General features: G+C 34.9%; 1 protein-coding gene across 1 annotated transcript in view; it reads right to left on the bottom strand.

Annotated features, from left to right (window-relative positions):
* Positions 1-10,461: 10,461 nt before the first annotated feature.
* LOC149806747 (tyrosine-protein kinase SYK-like) overlaps positions 10,462-22,085 on the bottom strand; it is a 99,022-nt gene continuing 87,398 nt past the window's right edge. Inside the window, exon 16 of the mRNA XM_089957142.1 lies at positions 10,462-22,017. Coding sequence (XP_089813268.1) covers positions 21,921-22,017 — 97 coding nt within the window. The 3' untranslated portion in view covers positions 10,462-21,920. The remainder of the gene's footprint in view (positions 22,018-22,085) is intronic.

Below are 22,085 nucleotides of genomic sequence, written 5' to 3'. Positions count from 1 at the left end.
AATGAGGCATATAGGTTTTTTAATTAAATACTAATTAAATCACACACAAAATTTATGAAACTTGGATTTTTGTAGTATTTTTTTAATTATAAATATGAATAGTCAGATTAAGAAAATAAAAAGGTAACTTACACCATAATTTACCAGTAGACTGTAATTATAAAGAAATTTCCAAATTGATCTGGAATAATGGACCCTGTCAATGAATTCATCTAATCAGCATAGATAGTACCAAGGTGTGTTACTTAACTGTATCTTGCTTACTGTCAGTCCCAATTTGTACGTCCAACTTTAAATCGGAAAGATTAAAGTCATCTTGCCCAGGAGTGAATGTACAAAATGTTGTTATAAAGCAAACTCTTCCGCTACTGTCATATTTTTCTTACAGTAATGTCCAGATGTGTAATAATGGCAAGGTTAAAGGTCATGGCAAGAGACTGCTGTGTGCAGTTTTATGTGTATACAAGCAATTAACATTTAAGTTTTGTGCCAAAGTTTTCTGGTCGCATTGTTCAGCCAATGTGGGACATTTGTGAGAAGTTGTACTGAACAACCTTTGTGCCAGGCATCTTACTATTAGATTAACAACTAGCTGTTTTCCCAAAATAATAAATAAGTACAAATAAAATTATCAATAAATCATTTTTTACCTAATTCAGAACTTTTACAGAACATGAATTAAAGAATTGCCACCATGCAAGATATTCAGATAAATGGCAACAAAGTTCTATAATGTGCATGTCATTAAACAGCAAAGTAAAACATTGTACAATGCAATGAAGTGCATTTTACTAAATTTAACATGAATATAATGTTCACTAGTACAATTACATCTGAGAGTATTGGAGGAGCTTTGGGATATACTGTATGGGTGTATGACTATTTACAATCTGGAATATTAGTTTATCAGCTTGTAATGTGTCATGTGAGAGCATCAGATGATCTTAATCTTGGTACGGATATAAGAATAATTACTGATTGATTGTGTGAAGTAGGATGCATTGGTTTATGTTGTCTGGTTGTATGATTTACCAAGGGAAGTAATTTTGGCAGTATTAAATTACGCTTTATGTCCTACGTGTCATCTATGTTATGTTGCAAATTATATTGACAGATTTTTGGAGAGTTTTTAAAAAAATCCAATGCTATGTTGAAGATGCATAGGATATTACTAATAATTTGAAGGAATAAGCAATTAAAAATTCAAGAGTTTTGTTACTTCTTCAGACATTATTTACAGACATCATTATATTTTTGCCCCCCACCTCAATTCGTCATGCCTTGCAAATGAAACTTAATTCTTTAGTGGCTATTTAAATAAATCATGTGTGAAATAAATCGTGGAAATCGTTTCTTTTTTGTGTGTAGAGTTTACTCCCAAGTTCTTGGCTGGGCAGATATGAACTTATATCATCCATATATACAATCCATAGCTGAAAGAGTTTGCAAGCATTTTCGATACTGTGTGGTGACTGGGAATGGCACTGATGCACACAGATCTGTATCATATATATAAAATTAAGTTTTGTGAAGCAGCTGTTATGGCAAGAAATCCATCATTTTTTTTAAGTGTTATAATGGCAGTAAGTACAGAATCTACTAAAATTTAAAAACCTGATATATCCTCAAACACATTATTGAATGTGATCTTTTTAGCCCTGGGATGCTGTCCCAGCTGAGGTCTTGGACTTTTTAAAAGGGTTTGTATTTTAAGGATTTTGCCCATTTTTGGCTTTCTTTTGTTTTGTTTGTTTTTTAGGGATAATTAAACACAGCACTGACTAGCCATGATAGTGCTTTTATGCTGTTAATCCATATTCATGCATACTTTTTTAAAAATAATAACTACTAAAACAATTTTGTGCTAATTTACTTATGTCCCATTGTTGCCGATGGGCAGAAAGCCTCTATCTTTGAGTTAATACGAGGAAAACTGAAATTCAAAAATCAAATTATGTTGAGTTGTATATATAGAATTACTTGGCAAGATGCAGTGTATGCCTCAGGATCTATACATAATTTTGTCAAATTGGAGAGATTTTGACAGAATTTCGGTCATTTTACTAGTACATTATACAGACTGTATGTGAATAGTATGGTAAACATCTGTACAATCCATTTATACAGACTGGTATGGGAGTAGTAATATGGTAAAGATCTGTACAATCCAATTATACAGACTGGTATGGGAATAGTAATATGGTAAAGATCTGTACAATCCAATTATACAGACTGGTATGGGAATAGTAATATGGTAAAGATCTGTACAATCCAATTATACAGACTGGTATGGGAATAGTAATATGGTAAAGATCTGTACAATCCAATTATACAGACTGGTATGGGAATAGTAATATGGTAAAGATCTGTACAATCCAATTATACAGACTGGTTTTGGAATAGTATGGTAAAGATCTGTACAATCCAGTTATATAGACTGTCATGGGAACAGTTTGTTAAATATCAGTACAATCCAATTTTATAGACTGGTATGGAAATGGAATGGGAAGATTTGTGCAGTCCAGTTAATCATCTATTAATTTCTTAAGTAAATATTTACTTGTAATAATGGAAGATCATAAATGATATTGAGACTATTTATTTTGAGGAAAATTAAAGGCATTATTTTGGACAAGTATTAAAAGGGGAAGGAAAAAAAAAACACCATAAGAAAAGGTGTTTCTCAACAGGTTCGAAAACATTAATATCATGGGGTCTTATCATACCTAGTAATTTTATTGGCCTAAACCCCCCCACTGTTGACAAGTTTAAAGAGCTTCCTGCCATTTTGAGTTTCAGAATTCTGTGTAGGTTTTGAGCATCGAGTTGCATTGCCAACAAGTCGGGGTCACTTTAGTATGTTTATGTATTGTATTGGATATTTGCTGGAGTTGTGACAGGATTATCTGGGCAAGAGAGATATAGTCAGTAAGTCAAAAGCCTCTATCCAAGGTTAGCATCAGATGTTCATTCTATACAACAATATTGTTAACTGCAAATTTAGCTTGGAATAAAAGTTGATTTTGATAGTGTTTCTTAGTTTTGTCTCACTTGTCTTTTCTCTTTCCCTTCAGAACATTGCCCAACTCTAATATGGCCTTGCCCTCCCTGAAATATATTCATGGGCAAGTTGACTAGAGGCCATTTTTATTAACTCTACTGATTGTAGACCAGAAGAATCTGTTGTCTATCATCCAGTGTCCATCCATCCATCAATTACCACAAGTTTCTGTTTGCTTCTCATAAACTACATGGGGCATTGTCATGAAGCTTTGCACACATATTCATCTCAGGCCATGTTGGTCCCAAATGAACATGATGCTGCTCAGGCAACTGACATGGTCACCAAAGTAGTTATTTTGAAAATCTTGGTGCTGCACCTCACAAGGGATTGTTATATCAGGATTGAGGTTTCACTAAGACTTTTTGTGATATCTAGTTGGTCCTAAATGAAAGTGGTGCTGATCTGATGTCACCATGTCAGCCATCTTGAAAATTCTGTTATAGCTACTCTTCCTGAACGGAAAGTCGTGTCACCAAGGGGGTATCACCCGAAGACTTCTTATAATGTCTAATGTCTGATAATACAAACCCGTTTGTTTGTACCCCTCTGCCGATTTAAATAATCGATACCTTTAATCTGATAAAAAGTGCAATGAACTTAGTCAATTCATTCATTGATTTATAGTTTCTAACCTGACTCTGAGTAGAGTGGCCCTAACACTGTCATCTTATGCACGTTTCGTGCTTAACGGAAATTTTCAGTGTAACAGATAGACATACTCAGATCCATTTCCAGTTTCTGGACAAGTCCATTTTCAGCAAAGGGGTGTATCACGACTACAGATGTACATACATAAGTCGTCTGCTTCTGATATTTACAATGTTGAATCAAGCAAAGGAAAATGATGAGAACTACAAATTTGCTCTTCATGTGGATTTAACAAGCGATTTAATTTCTATGTTCATATATGCAGAGGGATATAATTCCAAACTCTCAATGTTATGTAATTTACGCAATTATTCAGCAGTTGCCGAACAGGATGAACTACATCATTATGTCGTCTGATGGAAATAAACAAGCCTATAGTGTACGCAATATGGTGCCATGTTAGTATGGAAAGTCCATTAAGCATGAAATGGTGCAGGGGATGCCAGCATTAATGCCATTCTGGTCACAGTCAGGTTAGAAATTATAAATCAATAATTCAATTAACTTAATTCTGTGCACTTTTTATCACATTAAACATTCTCGTTTTTGAAATTGGTAGGGGGTACAAACAAACGGGGATGTAGAGTCAGACTATAGTTGGTCTAAATGAGAATGGTTCTGCTTAGACATCCAATATGGCCACCTTTGCAGTCCGCTTGAAAATTATGTCATTGCTACTTATCATGAATGGGTGGTCACCTCAGCATGGAGGTTTTATTAAGATCTGTTATAAGGGTCTTGCTGGTCCTATACGGAAAATTACGCCAAACTGACATCAATATGGCCACAATGGCAGCCATTTTGAGAATCTTGCTATAACTACTACTTTTATGATCTCACAATGAACATTTTACAAATCTTGTCACTATTTGACTTGAACAGATGGATCAAATCAACATCGAGTTTTCACCAGAAGTCTCTTAATGGTATCTAGTTTGTCCCAAATTAAAATGGTGCCCATCTTGCATCCAATAGGGCTGCCACAGAGGCCAGTTTAAAAAACTTATTTTCAACAATACAAGAGATTGTTTCAACACTCTGCAGTTAGTCCCTTCGAGGGACTTGTACAAGGTTATAATGCCTGTGGAGTGATGGAGCCAAGACCCCATGTCTTGAAGAAGAATTGTGTTAAGTTCAGTTCTTTTCATGGGTTAGCAATTGTGCGGTCTTGTGAAGAAAAAAATGTCTAGTTAAAGATGTTGATTTGAGAAGGGGTGCTATTGTTTCCACAAAAATATGTTTATTAGGTCTTTAAATTCATCATTTTTCAACAACCACAAAATACATTAAACTGTGTAGGCAATAAAGAATGCTGAATTCACAGATTACAAAAGAAGACTATTTTTATACTATTTTTATATTCCCTCTAAAATGCAGAGAATGTATCATTATGACATCTGTCCATTTATACTTGCATCCACCCATCCACTATCTTTTTCATTTCCACATTATACCTTTAGTTTTATACCATCAACCCATCAAAGTGGGTATGCAAGAAAGCTTGCCAGTAGCTTCTCGAGGGTCGGTGGTTCTTTCTGGGGTTTTCCCGGGTTCTTCCTCCACCATTAATACTGGCTGCCATGTATAGCCTATTGTGTGCTGAAAAATGGCGTTAAACCCTACAACAATTACAACAACAACAACAACAACCATCAACCCAAATAAAACTTTGTGGATCGCTTGTACTTGGAGAAAAGAAGCCAAATAGTTTGGGGATCAAAAAGTAAAACATCAAAGTGTATGACTGAAAGAAGACTAAAGGTTTCTGCACAATAACATTAATTCTACAACACAGGCTTAGACAAAAATTTGTAGATGACATGTATTTGGGATAAGGAAGAAGCCTATTATTGGTAATCAGGGGTGAAACTGTTTCTTTAAATTAGGTTTCTCTTAGAATACTTAAAGGATCAAATTAGTGTTAGAAATATAAGCCCAACTACTTTCTAAATCCTGTCTTCCAAAAAGCAAAAGTTCACCTTTTCTCAATATAGACAAAGGGCAATAACTCTTGCCAATTATCTCCCTTGTTGCTGATCACACTAGTTTTCAGCTGAGCGGAACAAGATGCTCGCATTGTGGGGAGGATGGGAGGGTATTCTAGGAGAAACATGATTTACTGAAAAATTTGCTTTCTCCTTTGAATGTCTCCCAATCACATTAAATTAATGAAAATAGGTAATAGGCAGACGGAATGTTTAGTATCCTACCTGTACATCGGATGACCTTTGAGGGAACAAGACTAGATTCCCCATATGAAGAATAACCCAATCCCCGAACTTGCAAGCAACACAACTGGAGGTGACATGGTTTATGTTAGGGTGCACTACTGGAAGTTGTGTTGATGTCAATTGGGTCTAGTAGCTGCTTCTGTGACTGAACCTACCAGACCCAGAGTGTAATGCTGTGGAGCCAAATCTCGTATGTAAAAAGAAAAGGAAGGTTGACTATGCATGCCAACTGATAGGCTCGACGATATCTTTGATAGAGACATTACAGTCAAAGGCAAGGATCGCTTAGATTGCACTTATTTCATGGGCAGAGATACTCACAAGACGACTCGATTCTGTCGATATCTGAGAGTATGTCATGCTTATTACCCACTTAAAGCACGATGAGAGAGAAAGAGGCATCTTTGAGATCAGTGAGCTGAAGCCCTTAAGCCCTGAAGCTGAAGCCTGGTGCCACTTTTCCTGCATGAACAGAAAAATGTCTTTATAGTGGAGGGACTTTATCTTGTACATGACTAAAAGGATGAATTTTTTATCATGCAAGACTCCCCCAACAAGCCAAGCATGAAGAAGACAGTCTAGGCATGGTCAGAACGTGGCTGTGAGGAAAATTGAGAAGATTTGGCCTGGCCAGGAACTTCATGGGTAGATCTATCGCTAGATTGAGACTATCATTGATCCAGGTTTTGTCCCAGTGGAGAGAGGAAATAATCATTTTGCACTACAGGCCCCTCAATTTCTGTAGCATTTAGAACATCATTGGAGGAGATGCAAAGACTAACTGAACCTCCAAACTAATAGATAAAGCGTTGGAGGACCAAGACATGGTATCGGGTACAAAGGAAAGGAATTGGGACATTTCATAACTCTACCTAGTTGCAAAAAGATCAATGATTGGATGCTCCATAGCAGGCAAACCTGATGCAAGACAGATATATGGAGGGACAAAGGATCGGTCAAGACTTTGAGTTTGCCGGGAATATATCTGAGCTGGATGTCGATGTTGCAATGTGCGCACCAATGGCGGTATTCTTGGACTTACAGGCCTAAAGGACATGTTTGGACATGTGGGAAGAATTGTGTCCACTGGGCTGCCGAGAACTGGGTATAAAATCTCCTAATGTGTTGAAATCATCGACTAAAACAGGAGATAGAAAGGAAAAGGAAAAACACCGACTAAGGACAAGTTGCAATGTACTCAGTTTCCCCAGATGCAACAGTTGCCATAGGCAAGGTACATCACATTTTCATTGGGGGAGGGCCCCAATGATGCCCCCACCAGGCTGGCAAAAACTTAAAACTAGTGCCACCTGTCAGCAGCAAGGGGAGGCAACGTACAAGAGTTATTCCCCTTTGAGTATACAATATGGACAGAAAAGATGAAATTTTGTCTTTTATGAGGGTGGAGTTCAGATGATAGTGGGGTTTATAATCCTAGCACATTGATGTGTTTGGTAAACGTATTCAAAGGAGATACATGATCGTGAACCTTCACCAATGTTCGTATATTACTTACACTTTGGGTAAGAAAGAAATCTATTGACTGAGGTTAAAAGGTGTGATGAAGGTTGGAAGTTCTGCGTGTACACGTGTGTGTGTGTGATTTACCTTTTTAAGAAAGTTTCAATCATATTGCTACAATATCTGCAGTGTGGCAGTTTATAGTGATTTCTAGCACTGGGACATCATGCTGCTGACATGTAGCATCATGTCCCACCTAGTCACATTATACCTTGTAACTTCCACTTCCTACTACAAAGGATGCTTTCTAGATATAGAGAATAAAGTTTATGGGAATTGTGGTTAACTAAAATATATATATATATATATATATATATATATATATATATATATATATATATATATATATATATATATATATATATATATATATACGATTTATCAACAAATAGAGATAAACAGTTTTAGTAATATTAGTATTATGTATAATACATAATACATATATATATATATATATGCAATAGACTGACAACGAACAGTACAAAACAAGTATCTAACAAGCCTGAGCGCTTTCGACTCAAAATGAGTCTTTTTCAAAGGCAAATACAAGACAATGAAAGACAAACAAATAAAACAGAAAAACAGTTGTTTGTAAAACTTTATGTGACTATTTCTACAGTATTGAAACCTTTAAATATATTGTGTTTCAACTAGTTTATTTCAACTTGTTGCAGATGCTGAAAAATATTTTATATTGACCTAGAAATTGATGAGTTATAATGACATTTGTTATTTTAAGTAAATTTATGTAAGCACAAATTATATGCCAGATATTTCATTGTGATAGTGCTAATTATAGGTTATTGGGTGATTAATAAGCAAATTTACAGAATTATTTTAAAGAAAATGTGTCTGCTGCAAAAGATGTTTTTATCTGTGCATGGCTGACTATTCTTGGTTTAAACCGCTTGGTTTCAATGTTCTAAATTGGGTATCGAGTTTGATTCTTTTAAGGAAAGACCTGGTTTGGGAACTCCATTTGGGGTTGTGAGCAATTACAAGTGTTATATCGTTGGAAGTGTGACCACAGAAGGAGAAGTGTTCTGCGACTGGGCTTCTGTAAAGCTTCTTTGTCATCCAATCAGATCTATGAAGATTGATCCTTTTGTGTAGCTTTTCACTTTCTCTGACATTCTGAAGGCTACAGATCTTACATGTGATGCGATAAATTACATATTCTGTTTTGCACGTTTTTTTACCAAATATGTTTAGTTTTTCTCTAATCAGATCATTGAAGGTTGATCCTTTTGTGAGAAAGGATCAACCTTCATAGATCTGATTGGATGACAAAGAAGCTATACAGAACCCCAGTTGCAGAACATTTCTCCTCCCATGGCCACACTTTTAAATGATATAACACTTACTGCAATTACTCATAACCCCAGCTGGAGTTCCAAAACCAGGTCTTTCCTTATTTTTATTCCATTACATGTTATTGTAATCTAAAATTGTTTACTGGACTTGATTTTGTCCAGAATTGAGTTCAGTTGTTTGACCTGATTGATTTTTTAATTTTTTAAAATTTTATTTCATTGATGTATTCATTGATGTAAATAACTAAAAATAGAAACATTGTATCTAGTTGCTGACTTTATAATCTGTGACATATTTAGTAAACAACTTTAAAAAAAAAGTTATTCTTTCTCAGAGTAAGATTATTACGTGGAATCAATGCCATACCTGGACTACGTGATAAGAAACGTGTCTACTGCTAACAGACTTCTATTGTTGTTTCCAGAAAAATGAACTTTTGACCCTAATCCAGGTATCTGATTTGCATCTTAGTCTTATAACTGATGTTTCGAAAAGATTAATTCAGTCATGCTTTAACACCTATCACTGTAAGATGTGTTATGTTGTGTCCAGTTTGGGCTGAATTTTTATTTTCTTCAAATTATTGGATTCAAGTAACTGTTTTCCCTGGAAATACAAAAAGTTTTCTGATATAATTCTTGGACAAAGACATTCACTGGAATTTATACAGAATTCAAAATTGGAAAACTATTTTCTGTGATTCAACAAGATACTGTTGACACAACAACACTTTGCTGACCACAGCAGACATCATCGCCTTCCATCTTGAATTCCATCGGGATCTGACCTGAGATTCACTTAGAACTTTTCATTGCTAGGACTTCTTTTTTTAATTCTTGGCTTATTTTTGGATTTAATTCGTAAAACCATATGTTCTTTTTTCTCATATTTTATTTTGCATTCATGGGAAATAAATTATTTGTTAAATTTTGCAATGCTTGTTGTCTTAACTCTTTTCTTATTTTAAGAGCACAGACTCATAAAACCAGCATCTGCAACAAGTTGAAATAAACTGGTCAAAACATAATAAATTTATAGAAATAGTCATGTAAAGTTTTGCAAACACAATGGTTTTTCTTTTTTATTTGTTTGTCTTGTCTCTGTTTGTATTTGCCTTTGAAAAAGACTCATTAAGAGTCAACAGCACTATATTCAAGATTTATAAGTACATGTAGCAACATGATAATAAAGATGTACCAGTTGACTAATTTAGAAATATAATCATTTTTTATTTTTCAATAGAGGAAGGAAGGAAGAAAGAATTAATTTAGAGCAAGAAAGTAATATTTTTAAACATACTGCAACATCGGACTCAAAGAGATAAATTCAACCATTCATTAATATTAATAAAAGTAACAAAGCTTGTATGCCTTTTTAAAGAAAAACAAAAAAAATATCATTTATACTTGCTTCTAAAACTGCAATATGCACAGACCCAGATCTGCTACGGCATAATGTGCTGACAGTTCTGGGTCTGCATTTTTTAAGGAGTAATCAGTAGAACAAACAAGATAGATCCTGATCTGCAGGTGCATTATCCTACAGCAGATCAGGTTCTCTGCTGTCTGAAGTTTGACATGCCTTACCAATTATTACATACAGTATATTGGTCATATTATTATCTGTGACTTTTTTTCAAGGTCAATTATAGTGATGCAAATGCCACAAACTAAGATGACTATAATGTTTATTATCACTTTAATTTTTTTCCATTTAGTTATGGACACCAAACAAAATACAACTTGATAATGTTACTTTTTACTAAGATTTAATTCTGTATTTGACATCCAAGGGTATACACTTCAGTTACAGGCCAAAGGGGATGAGGTGGAATAAGAACAATTCTCCAGCGGACTGACATAAAATATTAAACAATTTCTCTTCTTTAACATTTGTAAATACATGAACGAAAAAACTTAATGCAAATCTAATTATTTTTCATTACAAAAGAAAGTGACAGAGACAAAATAGGTACATTCTTTCCTGAAGTAATATGCATATTTCAATGAAACAACCGAACAAACAAAGATACTTGGAACGCTTAAAACAAAGGATAACCTCAATTTACATAAAAGTGATGACTGATATTTAGTATAAAGCATGACTTTGCTGGCTTGTCATACCTACATAACTTGTCTTAGATCTTGGTGATATAAACTTGTATACCACACTTAATGGAAATATGACCTGAAATACTGCCTCAAGATCAGTAATAAGCTGTGCTAAATCAAATAATAAATCACCTCATAAATATGACTATATACAAATAGAGTCCCTAGAGTGTGTAACAAGCTCAGTCAATCAAATGCAAGAGAACCTGATTAATATACACAAGTCTTGCTAAATATTCAAGTAGTCTGCCATCTTGGCTATATAAACCTACAAATCAGTTTCTATTAAAAAGTATTTACAAGTCTCTAGGCTGGTATCAAGAAATTATTCATGAATGTTTGATGCATGAAGGATGATGGACTTTTGTAAGCTCATTTATATGCGGCCAAATGAGCTGAAATTGATTCCAAATTGCAGAAGAGTATAATTCAGCAGTGTGTAAAGTCTGCTACTAATATACATGTACTTTTAATATGATTTGGGTATTTTCTTGTACTGAAAATCTATTCATTGCATAATGCACATTTCTCTCTGATAATTATCATTTCTGTGAGGAACAATAAATGCAGTTTAGAATTGTGTATCATTTTCACATAAACTTCTTGAGCATTGTGTATACATGCGTACAAGTTGAGTCTAAATGCAAACTGCACTTTTCAAGATCTGCTGGTGCATAATTTGCTGGCAGATGCAAGTCTATGCAGTTTGTAAGTAACAATCAGTTGAACAACATAGCACTGATCTGATAGAGCATTTTGTATATGGTTAGGTTAGACTTTAAAGTCAGTCTATATTTTTAAAAAACTGTCTTCCTTGGTTACCAAGAGCATTTAAATGGAACTAATTCATAAAACTCAGGGTTCTAGTTTTATATGTCTCATAGCAATGATTAAGTTTAAATTCAAAAACCTGTTCATTCTTCTACAATGTAAAATATAAAACAAATCTAACCCAACTAAGTGCATTGCTTAATTCCAACATTTTTCATCTAGTTAAAATATATTAAAAATGGACAAAAATTGACACAGGGAAGAAGAAAACACACACACACACACACACACACACACACACACACACACACACACAAACACACTTATTGATAAAAGCCAGTCAATTCTTCATGGAATGTTTTTTTCACACAGAAGATTTTGGATACATGGTTATCACATTGAAAAACAAGACCTGATAGCAACATAGAACCAGATTTGCCCATACCTGCAAAACATGCAGTGTCACAAGAAAAACATGACTTTGGTCACCACCACCCCCTCAACATTGTCATAATTTAAAGAAAAACATGATTTTCAGAAATTTTAGCCCCAACGTTTTCCTACAACAAAAAAACCCTCATATTTCTTGATTACTGTGATATATGCATGTAATCTGCAGTATGGATTTTAAAGATGGAAATGTGATGCCTGTTTTTATTTAAGAACATTGTGGTTGTGATTATGTGAGTGTCTGCATGTGTGTATGTGTACGGTGTTGATACCTGATACTGCCAAGTCTACCAACTATATTAGTATTAGAAACTTAGAAGAAACACAGACAAGTTAATTGATTTTATTCACATTTGAATTTCTAATAATTTTCTACAGGCTTACATGAAAAGATAGCTTATTTTTAATTGGATGCCATTGTGGTTTTTTTGGTCATGCATACTGACCTCCCTTTGGACCTAAAAACAAACCTTTTGAGTTTCAAAATCCCCCAACACTCCCTGGGAATATAGCAGGTATGTATGACTTCACATAATCCACCAGCAAATGTGGGTCTATGTTGTTTGTTGTATAACTGATTTTTAGGAATCATCAAAGACACTGGTCTCCCTCACATCAAACGTCTCAGTATTATATACATCCTCAGCAAAAATTTGGGAACTTTTGTATTTGAAATGTATAATGGATCAATTTACTTGGACTTGTTTAAAACTGGGACAGGTGTCAAGGGTTTTAACATCAAGACATTTTCCATATCAACTGACTTTGTAACAATTTCATAAAGGGCAAGAGTTTCGATTCAAGTACAATATTCCCTCATGGTAAGGTACCTCAGTATAACATAGTCCATATTAAAAGGAAATTATGGTCATGGAATTCTTTTACATTATGTAATAATAATACTATATATCACATACCACAGTACAACGCATCTTTGCCTATAACATCATAAAGCAAAGCCTGACCTGGAAATTTAAAAAAAATATGTCTGAGCTTGAGATCTGTACCAGCCAATCAAAATGAAGTTTACTTTTGTAACATCATATTTGATTGGCTGTGAAAGAAAACTTGACCTCAGCCTCAGTGTTGTGCTACTTCAAGGCCTAATCTGATCTGTCAATGTATTACATAACACTTAATTTAAATTAAAGTAATGAAATATTTAAATATTACATGAAGATAATAATACATATATTACATGAATATTTACCACACTTCATAAATATTTTACTGCAGCATTTCTACAATAATTTTTGTGGCAGTTAAAAACAAAAAGAAATAACACAGAATATTTCATATACATTCAAGCTACCCATTTCTATCAGGCATTTCTGACCCAAGTCTGTGAAATGTGTATGATATCTTTATTATCGTGTTCATCAGCAGCAATTATTAAAAATCTAATTAAATTTTTTTTTAAAAATCAGAAGTTTTATTTGCATTATATGCAAGAATAATGGAGATATTTACAAATAAAGAATGCGAAATTATCAACAAACATCTTCTCAAGTATATTACAAAGATGCATAAAAGTGTATATAAGTGTACTAGATTACGAAAAGCTTTTAAGAAAATTGTAAAAATTACTCTAAAATTCAACAAATTTGTCAAAATCTTAAAAGTAAAATCTGAAGCTGATTATTCTCATGAATAAAGGTAAATCTTTTCAACATTATTATGATCTGAGTTTTTGGTATTGCTAGCTAATATTAAGCTTTAATAGACTGGAATGTAACAAATAAAACAACAGGCTAGCAATGTAAATAACACACATAAATGAGAAAATGATGACTAAAGGTGATAAATAGAATAATTATAAGTCTGACTTGACTAAAGGAAAATGCACAAGCTAAATAGAATTTTTAAGCTGAAGAAACTGTCTTACATGTTCTTTGTTACTGAACGTCTGCACCATGTTTCCATAACACTGCCATTTTAGGATATTTATGTATACGTATGTATGGAATAATGTTTATTGGTACACAAGCACAATAACTGATTTATGACTGATTAAACACTACAGTTCTAAAAATATAAAAATACATGACTACTAAACAAAACTTGAATCATTTTAGAAAGTTGCCATAAAATCTGTATACAGTTAATTATGTTCTACTTTTCTACATAGAAAGACAACACACATAATCCATACAAGTTATTTTATGCAGAAACAGCTGATAAAGAACCTTGCATTTACCTCACTCTTCCAAAAAACATAGTCATAAGAAAAAGACATTTAATAAACCTAGCAAAAAGTAACAGACCCAACAAAAATAGGATTGCACAATGCAAAGAAAGGTTATAGTAAAAGTCACATAGGTCATGTAACTGCATTTACTAATTTTAAATTAAATATAAATTGTCCCTTTAAAATTTAACACTACTTTTCTTTACCCAAAGTCTACAAAATCATTATTATGGTATTCAATGCTCTGCACCTTAACTATCAATAAGAAACTTCCAGACAAAAATTATTGATCTCTTTGGACTTTTACAATGTTGGCAATGTACTAAACTTGGGTCCAGTAAAGAGCACTTCAAGTGGAATCGTCACAATATAGGGTAGTATGAATTTGTTTATCAATATGCATAGCTTTCATTGTGACATCACAGTACATGACATTCAATCCAGACTGTAGTGGATCACAACCTGAAGTTCACTTCGTCCAAAATGTCCATGTACTTTAACATCAACTTTGCCGTATGCACATCTCAGGGCATCTAAACAATGACCTTCATAAGGAATGTGGTTGTATAAGGATCCAAATTAAGTGAATACTTACCACTTAAAGGTATGCAGAATTAAATTCTAACAAATGACACCCATTATTGAAACAGTCAGTGTTGAATGCCTACATGATCTATATGACTTTTACCACAAAAGGGTAGCAGAATACATTAAGTATGGGATACTCTCCTCCCAAAAAGTTGCAAGTTAAACCTACTCATTTCAGTAACATTGTGCACCTCTTGAGATTTTCTTAAAAATAGGTTAACATGGACTGCTACCTTAAACTAATGCCATGCTCAGGGCCTAGATATGAAATATTTACTGTTAAACATGTTTACATGGACTGCTTCCTGTAACTAATGCCATGCTCAGGGCATAGCTATGAAATATTTACTGTTAAACATGTTTACATGGACTGCTTCCTGTAACTAATGCCATGCTCAGGGCATAGCTATGAAATATTTACTGTTAAACATGTTTACATGGACTGCTTCCTGTAATTAATGCCATGCTCAGTGCCTAGATATGAAATATTTACTGTTAAACATGTTTAAATGGACTGCTTCTTGCACCTAATGCCATGCTATATATACAATATTTACTGTACAAATACATACACAATGTGAATACTGATACATGTTGTGACACAATGTGAAGACTGATACCTGCTGTGACACAATGTGAAGACTGATACATGTTGTGACACAATGTGAAGATTGATACCTGCTGTGACACAATGTGAAGACTGATACATGCTGTGACACAGTGTACCAAAAGATCAAGCACACCTGACCTTCAGTTTCAGTCACATGTGGGATTACTTTTGAACACTTGAATGTCATTAACTGATGGTGGAAATTCAAACTCAGAGTTGCATGACCTCTAGGCAAAGCCTGTGCTAATCACAGTTGCATGATCTCTAGGCCAGGTCTATGCTAATCACAGCTGCATGATCTCCAGGCAAGGTCTATGAAAATCACAGTCATATGATCTCTAGACAGGGCCTATGCTAATCACAGTTGCATGATCTCAAGGCAGGGTCTATGCTAATCAGGGTCCAGTAAAGAGGACTTCAAGTGGAATTGTCCAGGTCCATGTTAATCACAGCCGTATGATCTCTAGACAGGACCTATGCTAATTTGACTTTTATGATCTCAGGGCCAGGTCCATGTTAATCACAGTTGTTTGATCTCTAGGCCAGGTAAATGCTAATCACACTTGTATGATCTCTAGACAGGGCCTATGCTAATCAGGGTTGTATGATCTCTAGGCAGGGCCTATGCTAATCAGAGTTGTGTTATCTCTAGGCCACGTCTATGCTAATCACAGCTGTATGATCTCTAGACAAAGCCTGTGCTAACCACAGTTGCATCATATCTAGATGAGGTCTAAGCTAATCACAGTTGCATGATCTCCAGGCAAGGTCTATACTGATCACAGTTGTATGATCTCCAGGCAAGGTCGATGCTAATCACAATTATATGATATCTAAGCTAAATCAATTCTAATCACAGTTGTATGATTTCTAGGCCAAGTCCATGTTAATCACAGCTGTATGAACTCTAAGCCAGGTATATGCTAGTCACAGTTGTATGACCTCTAGACAGGGCCTATGTTAATTAGGGTTGTATGATCTTTAGGCAAGGCCTATGCTATTCAGTTATATTATCTCATAGGCCAGGCCTATGCTAATCACAGTTATATGATCTCTAGGCCAGGCCTATGGTAATCACAGCTGCATGATGTCTAGGCCAGGTCCATGCTAATCACGGTTGCATGATCTCAAGACAAGGTCTATGCTAATCACAATTATATGATCTCTAGGTCAGGCTTATGCTGATCACAGTTGTATGAGCTCTAAGCCAGCTGTATGATCACTAGACAGGCTCTAGACAGGGCCTATGCTAATATGACTTGTATGATCTTTAGACAAGACATATGCTAATCAGGGTTGTATGATCTCTTCGCCAGGTCTATGTTGATAGCTTGAATTCATAAGCATAACAAATAGTGTAGTTCGCCAGGTCTATGTTGATAGCTTGAATTCATAAGCATAACAAATAGTGTAGATCATCATCTACTGGTACCGAATATTCTCTCTTATAAGTCTTGTCTAACTTGTTCTATGGATTACTCCTAACATAATGTAGATATCTAGATCTGCCAGCACATGGTAGATTTGGGTAGATCTGGGTTTGTGCAATTTGCAGTTTGACTCAACTAATAAGCAATAAGTACATACATTATATTATGAAACTGAATTACTGGGTATATGCTATTGCAAGTTAGGAGGGCATTTTATATTGATAAATACAGTATTGAACATCTATCTTGAACCACAAAAGACAAGTTTACACAGACTTCTTCCATGCAACCAACAACTAGCTACATATCTATTCAGAAGGACTATAAACCATTTACAATAGAAATGACTGCTGTACCAGCATTCAGTTACCTCATAATACCTTGCAATGCAACAAAGCCAAATAGAACAAATTTATATACTCACTTGCAAGTCGAGTCCAATTTCAAAACTGCACTGACCCAGATTTGCTGCCTATGCAGCCTGTAAGGAATAATCAGTAGAACAAATAACACAGACCCTGATCTGCCAGTGCATTATACAACAGCATATCAGGATCTACACTGTTTGCAGTTGGACTCAATATATAAGCAAGATTAAAAGGTGTCTTGCAATGCACCACAAAGCCCTATACAATTAACTTAACCTACTTGGTTGTGTATTTTCTGTAGGTCTCATGAGCATACATAAATGATGCTGTTGTACCATTTCTTTACACTGACTCTAGTTTTCAAAAGGTGTTATTCTACGTACAATCCAGTGTTTGAAATTAGCTTTCAGAACCTGCTGGACTCTGTATTGGAAACTTTTGAAAAAAACTAGTTACTAGCCTTCTCTAAAAATTGCTAGTTTCATTCAACCTATCTTGACTGGTTCACAAGTTATACTCCAGGCAAGGATAAAAGCAAGAGAATCATGTTTTTTTCTTGTACTGACCTTGACCTTGAGGCTGCAGACCTGGCTATAGTACATGTGACACTGTGTGATCATAATAAATTGGGCAGACCTAGCTATGGTATGCGGGACACTGTGTAATCATGATAAATACTTGGGCAGACCTGGCTATGGTATGTGGGACACTGTGTAATCATGATAAATACTTGGGCAGACCTAACTATGGTATGTGGGACACTGTGTAATCATGATAAATACTTGGGCAGACCTGGCTTTAGTACATGGGACATTGAGTAATCATGATAAATACTTGGGCAGACCATGCTATGGTATGTGAGACAATGTGTAATCATAATAAATATTTGAACAAAGTTTCATAAAAAATCTCTCCAACTGCAACAAATGTATGGACTCGACATGCAGTTGTTAATTAATGAATGGATGGATACAAGGAAAGATGAACACCTGAATACAACACACCAAACTTAAGATGGGTATATGACAATGTATGCCAAACAACTATAATATATCATTGCCTGGGAAAGTGTACATGGTCAAATGATGTTAAAGAAAAACTTACAGTTCCTTGATGAAGTAAAAGATTCTTCAAAGTGGTAATTTTCTGCTTGTAGTGTGTATTTTTCATGCCCACCGAATATTCTACACAACAAACACACATTGTCAGCTGTGCAGTTTAACATAAAATTGGAATGTGTGAAATTTCATTTGATTTATTTTTGGGACCTGAAGAACATTAAAAGAAGGCTATTTTTGTAACTGTTGCCCTTTTTGAAACAAATTTCAGTGGTAATGCTGGCATACAACTCCATCAATTGTGAATTTTTAGGCAAGCAGAACATGCATAATCAAACCCACAATAACTTTTTATATCCTACCTTGTCAGACATTCATTCACTTTTGTCTATCATTATTGGGCCATGTACTCTTGACCAGGCAGCGATACATAACAAATGCAATATTGCACTTCAATATCACATAAGTTTCTAATCAAATGACTACTGCATTATTTATTTTTATATGCCCATATCATAATTATTTAAATATGTAACAATATAATAACACCACATTAAATCACTAATCTTATAACTACATCATGGAAGGCTAAGGCATTATGATGGATGCATCCCAAATGTATTTCATTTCATTTCACTTTACTACATAAGTGACAAACAGAATCTTAAATTTGCACTAATTTCAAACAAAATGTATGACACTCATCAAATAATTTTTATCTTTGTGATCCATTTGAAATGAGCATTTGTTTATGAATTTCCTTGGAAAGTACTGTCTGACAGTAAACCCCAAGAACAATCTATTTATATCTTAATAACTAGGGATGGATGGGTAACCAGTCCAGCCAATTGGGTTTTGCAATACACGGAAATACATGGCCTGGCAGGGTTTTAAGATAAATATTTCATTTTAATGGGCTGGCCCCCACCCCTACCATAATAAAAGATACATAAAAAAGGTTTTATGGTTTACAAAAATGGGTGTAAGAGAGGTGGTGGGAAAAATGGACAAAATGGGAGTGAAGATACCTGACCCTTTTGTTGTTGTAGGGTTTAACGCCATTTTTCAGCACATGATAGGCTATACATGGTGGCCAGTATTAATGGTGGAGGAAGAACCCGGGAAAACCCCCGGAAAGAACCACCGATCCATGAGAAGCTACTGGCAAACTTTCTCACATACCCACATTGGCCGAATCTGAGACATGAACCCATGCAGATAGAGGTGAGATGGCAGTGATCCGTAACGGAGAGTGCATTAGACCACTCGGCCACTCAGGGCCCCATACCTGACCCTATAAAAATTGACCCAGCTGGATAGTTCCCTACCCAGTACCCAGCAAAATATCCCTTTCCATCCATCACCCAAATGTGAACAGCATAGACCCCGATCTGCAGGAACTTAATGCATATCATATCAAGGTCTAAGATGCTTGCTTGAAATCAAGAAGTGAACAAATAACTTAGACAATGGAGTCAGATCCTAAAAATGAAAAAAAAAAAAAAAGATCACTGTCACAATCATAAATACACAAAAAGAGTTCAAGTCTTAACCCCTCCTCTCTATCTGACTGGGGTCTCACTCCTTTCTGTTGCCTTGAAATTGCAAGGAGACTGAAAGCTATGTCTACTGATTCAACAGACATTAAAGTACTTACACAACTCTTGGCCAGCCCTGGCTCAAATCTGATCAGATGAATCGGTTTTTGGTTTTCATCAATTTATTTAAAAGAAATCCTTGAAGCGCAAGTAGCTCATTCATACAGTCTCTACCATGGACTGACTAAACCACTGGGATCAAATACTTGCACCAGATTTTGTTCCAACACAAGATATTTGTTTTTTTGTTAACTCTTTTTTTTAAAGAACAAATGCCAAATGCCTGTAGCTCAAATCCCGATTTGTTTTTATATCATGGAAAATCTGAGTTTGTCTTTTCATAGGTGGAGGGGTATTATCTATAGGAAAATATAACATATTCTGCTGAATAATTTAGCTTTTCTTCATGGATGTTGTTGTTGTTGTTGTATGGTTTAACGCCATTTTTCAGCACAAGATAGGCTATTCATGGCGGCCAGTATAAATGGTGGAGGAAGAACCCGGGAAACCCCCGGAAAGAACCACCGACCCACGAGAAGCTACTGGCAAGCTTTCTCACATAACCACATTGGCCGAATCCGAGACTCGAACTCACGCAGACAGAGGTGAGATGGCAGTGATCCGTAACGGTGAGCGCTTTAGACCACTCGGCCACTCGGGGCCCCTCTTCATGGATGTAAAATACATGTAACAATAATTCACTTGAATATATAATGCTTGTAAAAAAGAAAACAAAGTGCACTATTATAAAGTGGCAAATTAGAGACAAAATTTAAGACTTTGTGTATACATTCCATTTCTAATTTTAGACTTTGTGTATACATTCCATTTCTAATTTTAGACTTTGTGTATACATTCCATTTCTAATTTTAGACTGTGTATACATTCCATTTCAAATTTTAGACTTTGTGTATACATTCCATTTCTAATTTTAGACTGTGTATACATTCAATTTCTAATTTTAGACTTTGTGTATGCATTCCATTTCTAATTAATTCTACATGTACAGGAGAATAAATATGATCAAAACACATCAAACTTGCCTTCTGAAGTATGAGATTATACAAGCATTCAAATTTTCGTACAAGAAAACTAGATATGCCTACCAAAATAGTATATATAGTCCAACTGCAAACAATACAGACCCTGACCATCCACTGCATAATGTACTGATGGATCAGGGTCTATGATGCCTGTTTTCTGATTACAACCCAACAAACTGCACAGACTCAGATCTGATGACACATTATGCAATGGCAGATATAGTTCTGTGCAGTGTGCAGCTGGACTTGACTTCTAAGCGTGTATATATTGTACTGTAGTAATGTTTGGGGGAGTAATAACAATAAATACTGAAAATGTTACTGTATGAGCAGCAATACTGGATATTACTGTAATTACTGAGTGAGCAGTAACAAATTATATTACTGTAATTACTGAGTGAGCAGTAACAAATTATATTACTGTAATTACTGAGTAAGCAGTAACAAAGCATATATTACTGTAATTACTGAGTGAGCAGTAACAAAGTATATTACTGTAAGTACTGTATGAGCAGTAACAAAGTAAATTACTGTAATTACTGTGTGAGTAGTAACAAAGTAAATTACTGTAATTATTATGTGAGCAGTAACAAAGTTAAAAAAATCACAATTCTTGTAGCAGATGATACTGTACATCAAAAACAATGTATATAATGTTAACAGCTTTCAAAACGAATAAAAATAAAGGTAAGAAAATATAAATATGATCCTAAATATATTTAGTTTAACCTGGCATATTTGTTTTATGGACTATTGTGAAGATGCTAACAAATCCATTAAGGTATGCAGGAGTTCTATTGGTCTCAATGATGTGGTACATGCTGATACTACTGAGACGATGCATCCAATGATGCAGATTCAGGCAACACAACATTTACCATGGAATCATTTTCCACGGTAACAGCTCCCTGCATTACCATCATATCATCACCTTACTGGGAATGACACCATCTCGTATGACATTTGACGATAAAGCTCCTCCATAGTTGTGGCAAGCTCCCCGAATGTGGGCCGAAGTTCCTTTCTGTAAGAAAATTAAATTCTGAAGTAGGGCATTCAGAGAAATTACCTATTTATCTATAGTTTTCACCT

This window comes from Sinohyriopsis cumingii, chromosome 1 (assembly GCF_028554795.1).
Source record: "Sinohyriopsis cumingii isolate HCF-2022 chromosome 1, ASM2855479v2, whole genome shotgun sequence".
NCBI classification, from domain to species: Eukaryota; Metazoa; Mollusca; class Bivalvia; order Unionida; family Unionidae; genus Sinohyriopsis; species Sinohyriopsis cumingii.
The sequence above is the reverse complement of the archived record's forward strand: the minus strand, read 5'-3'. Positions and strand labels throughout refer to the sequence as shown.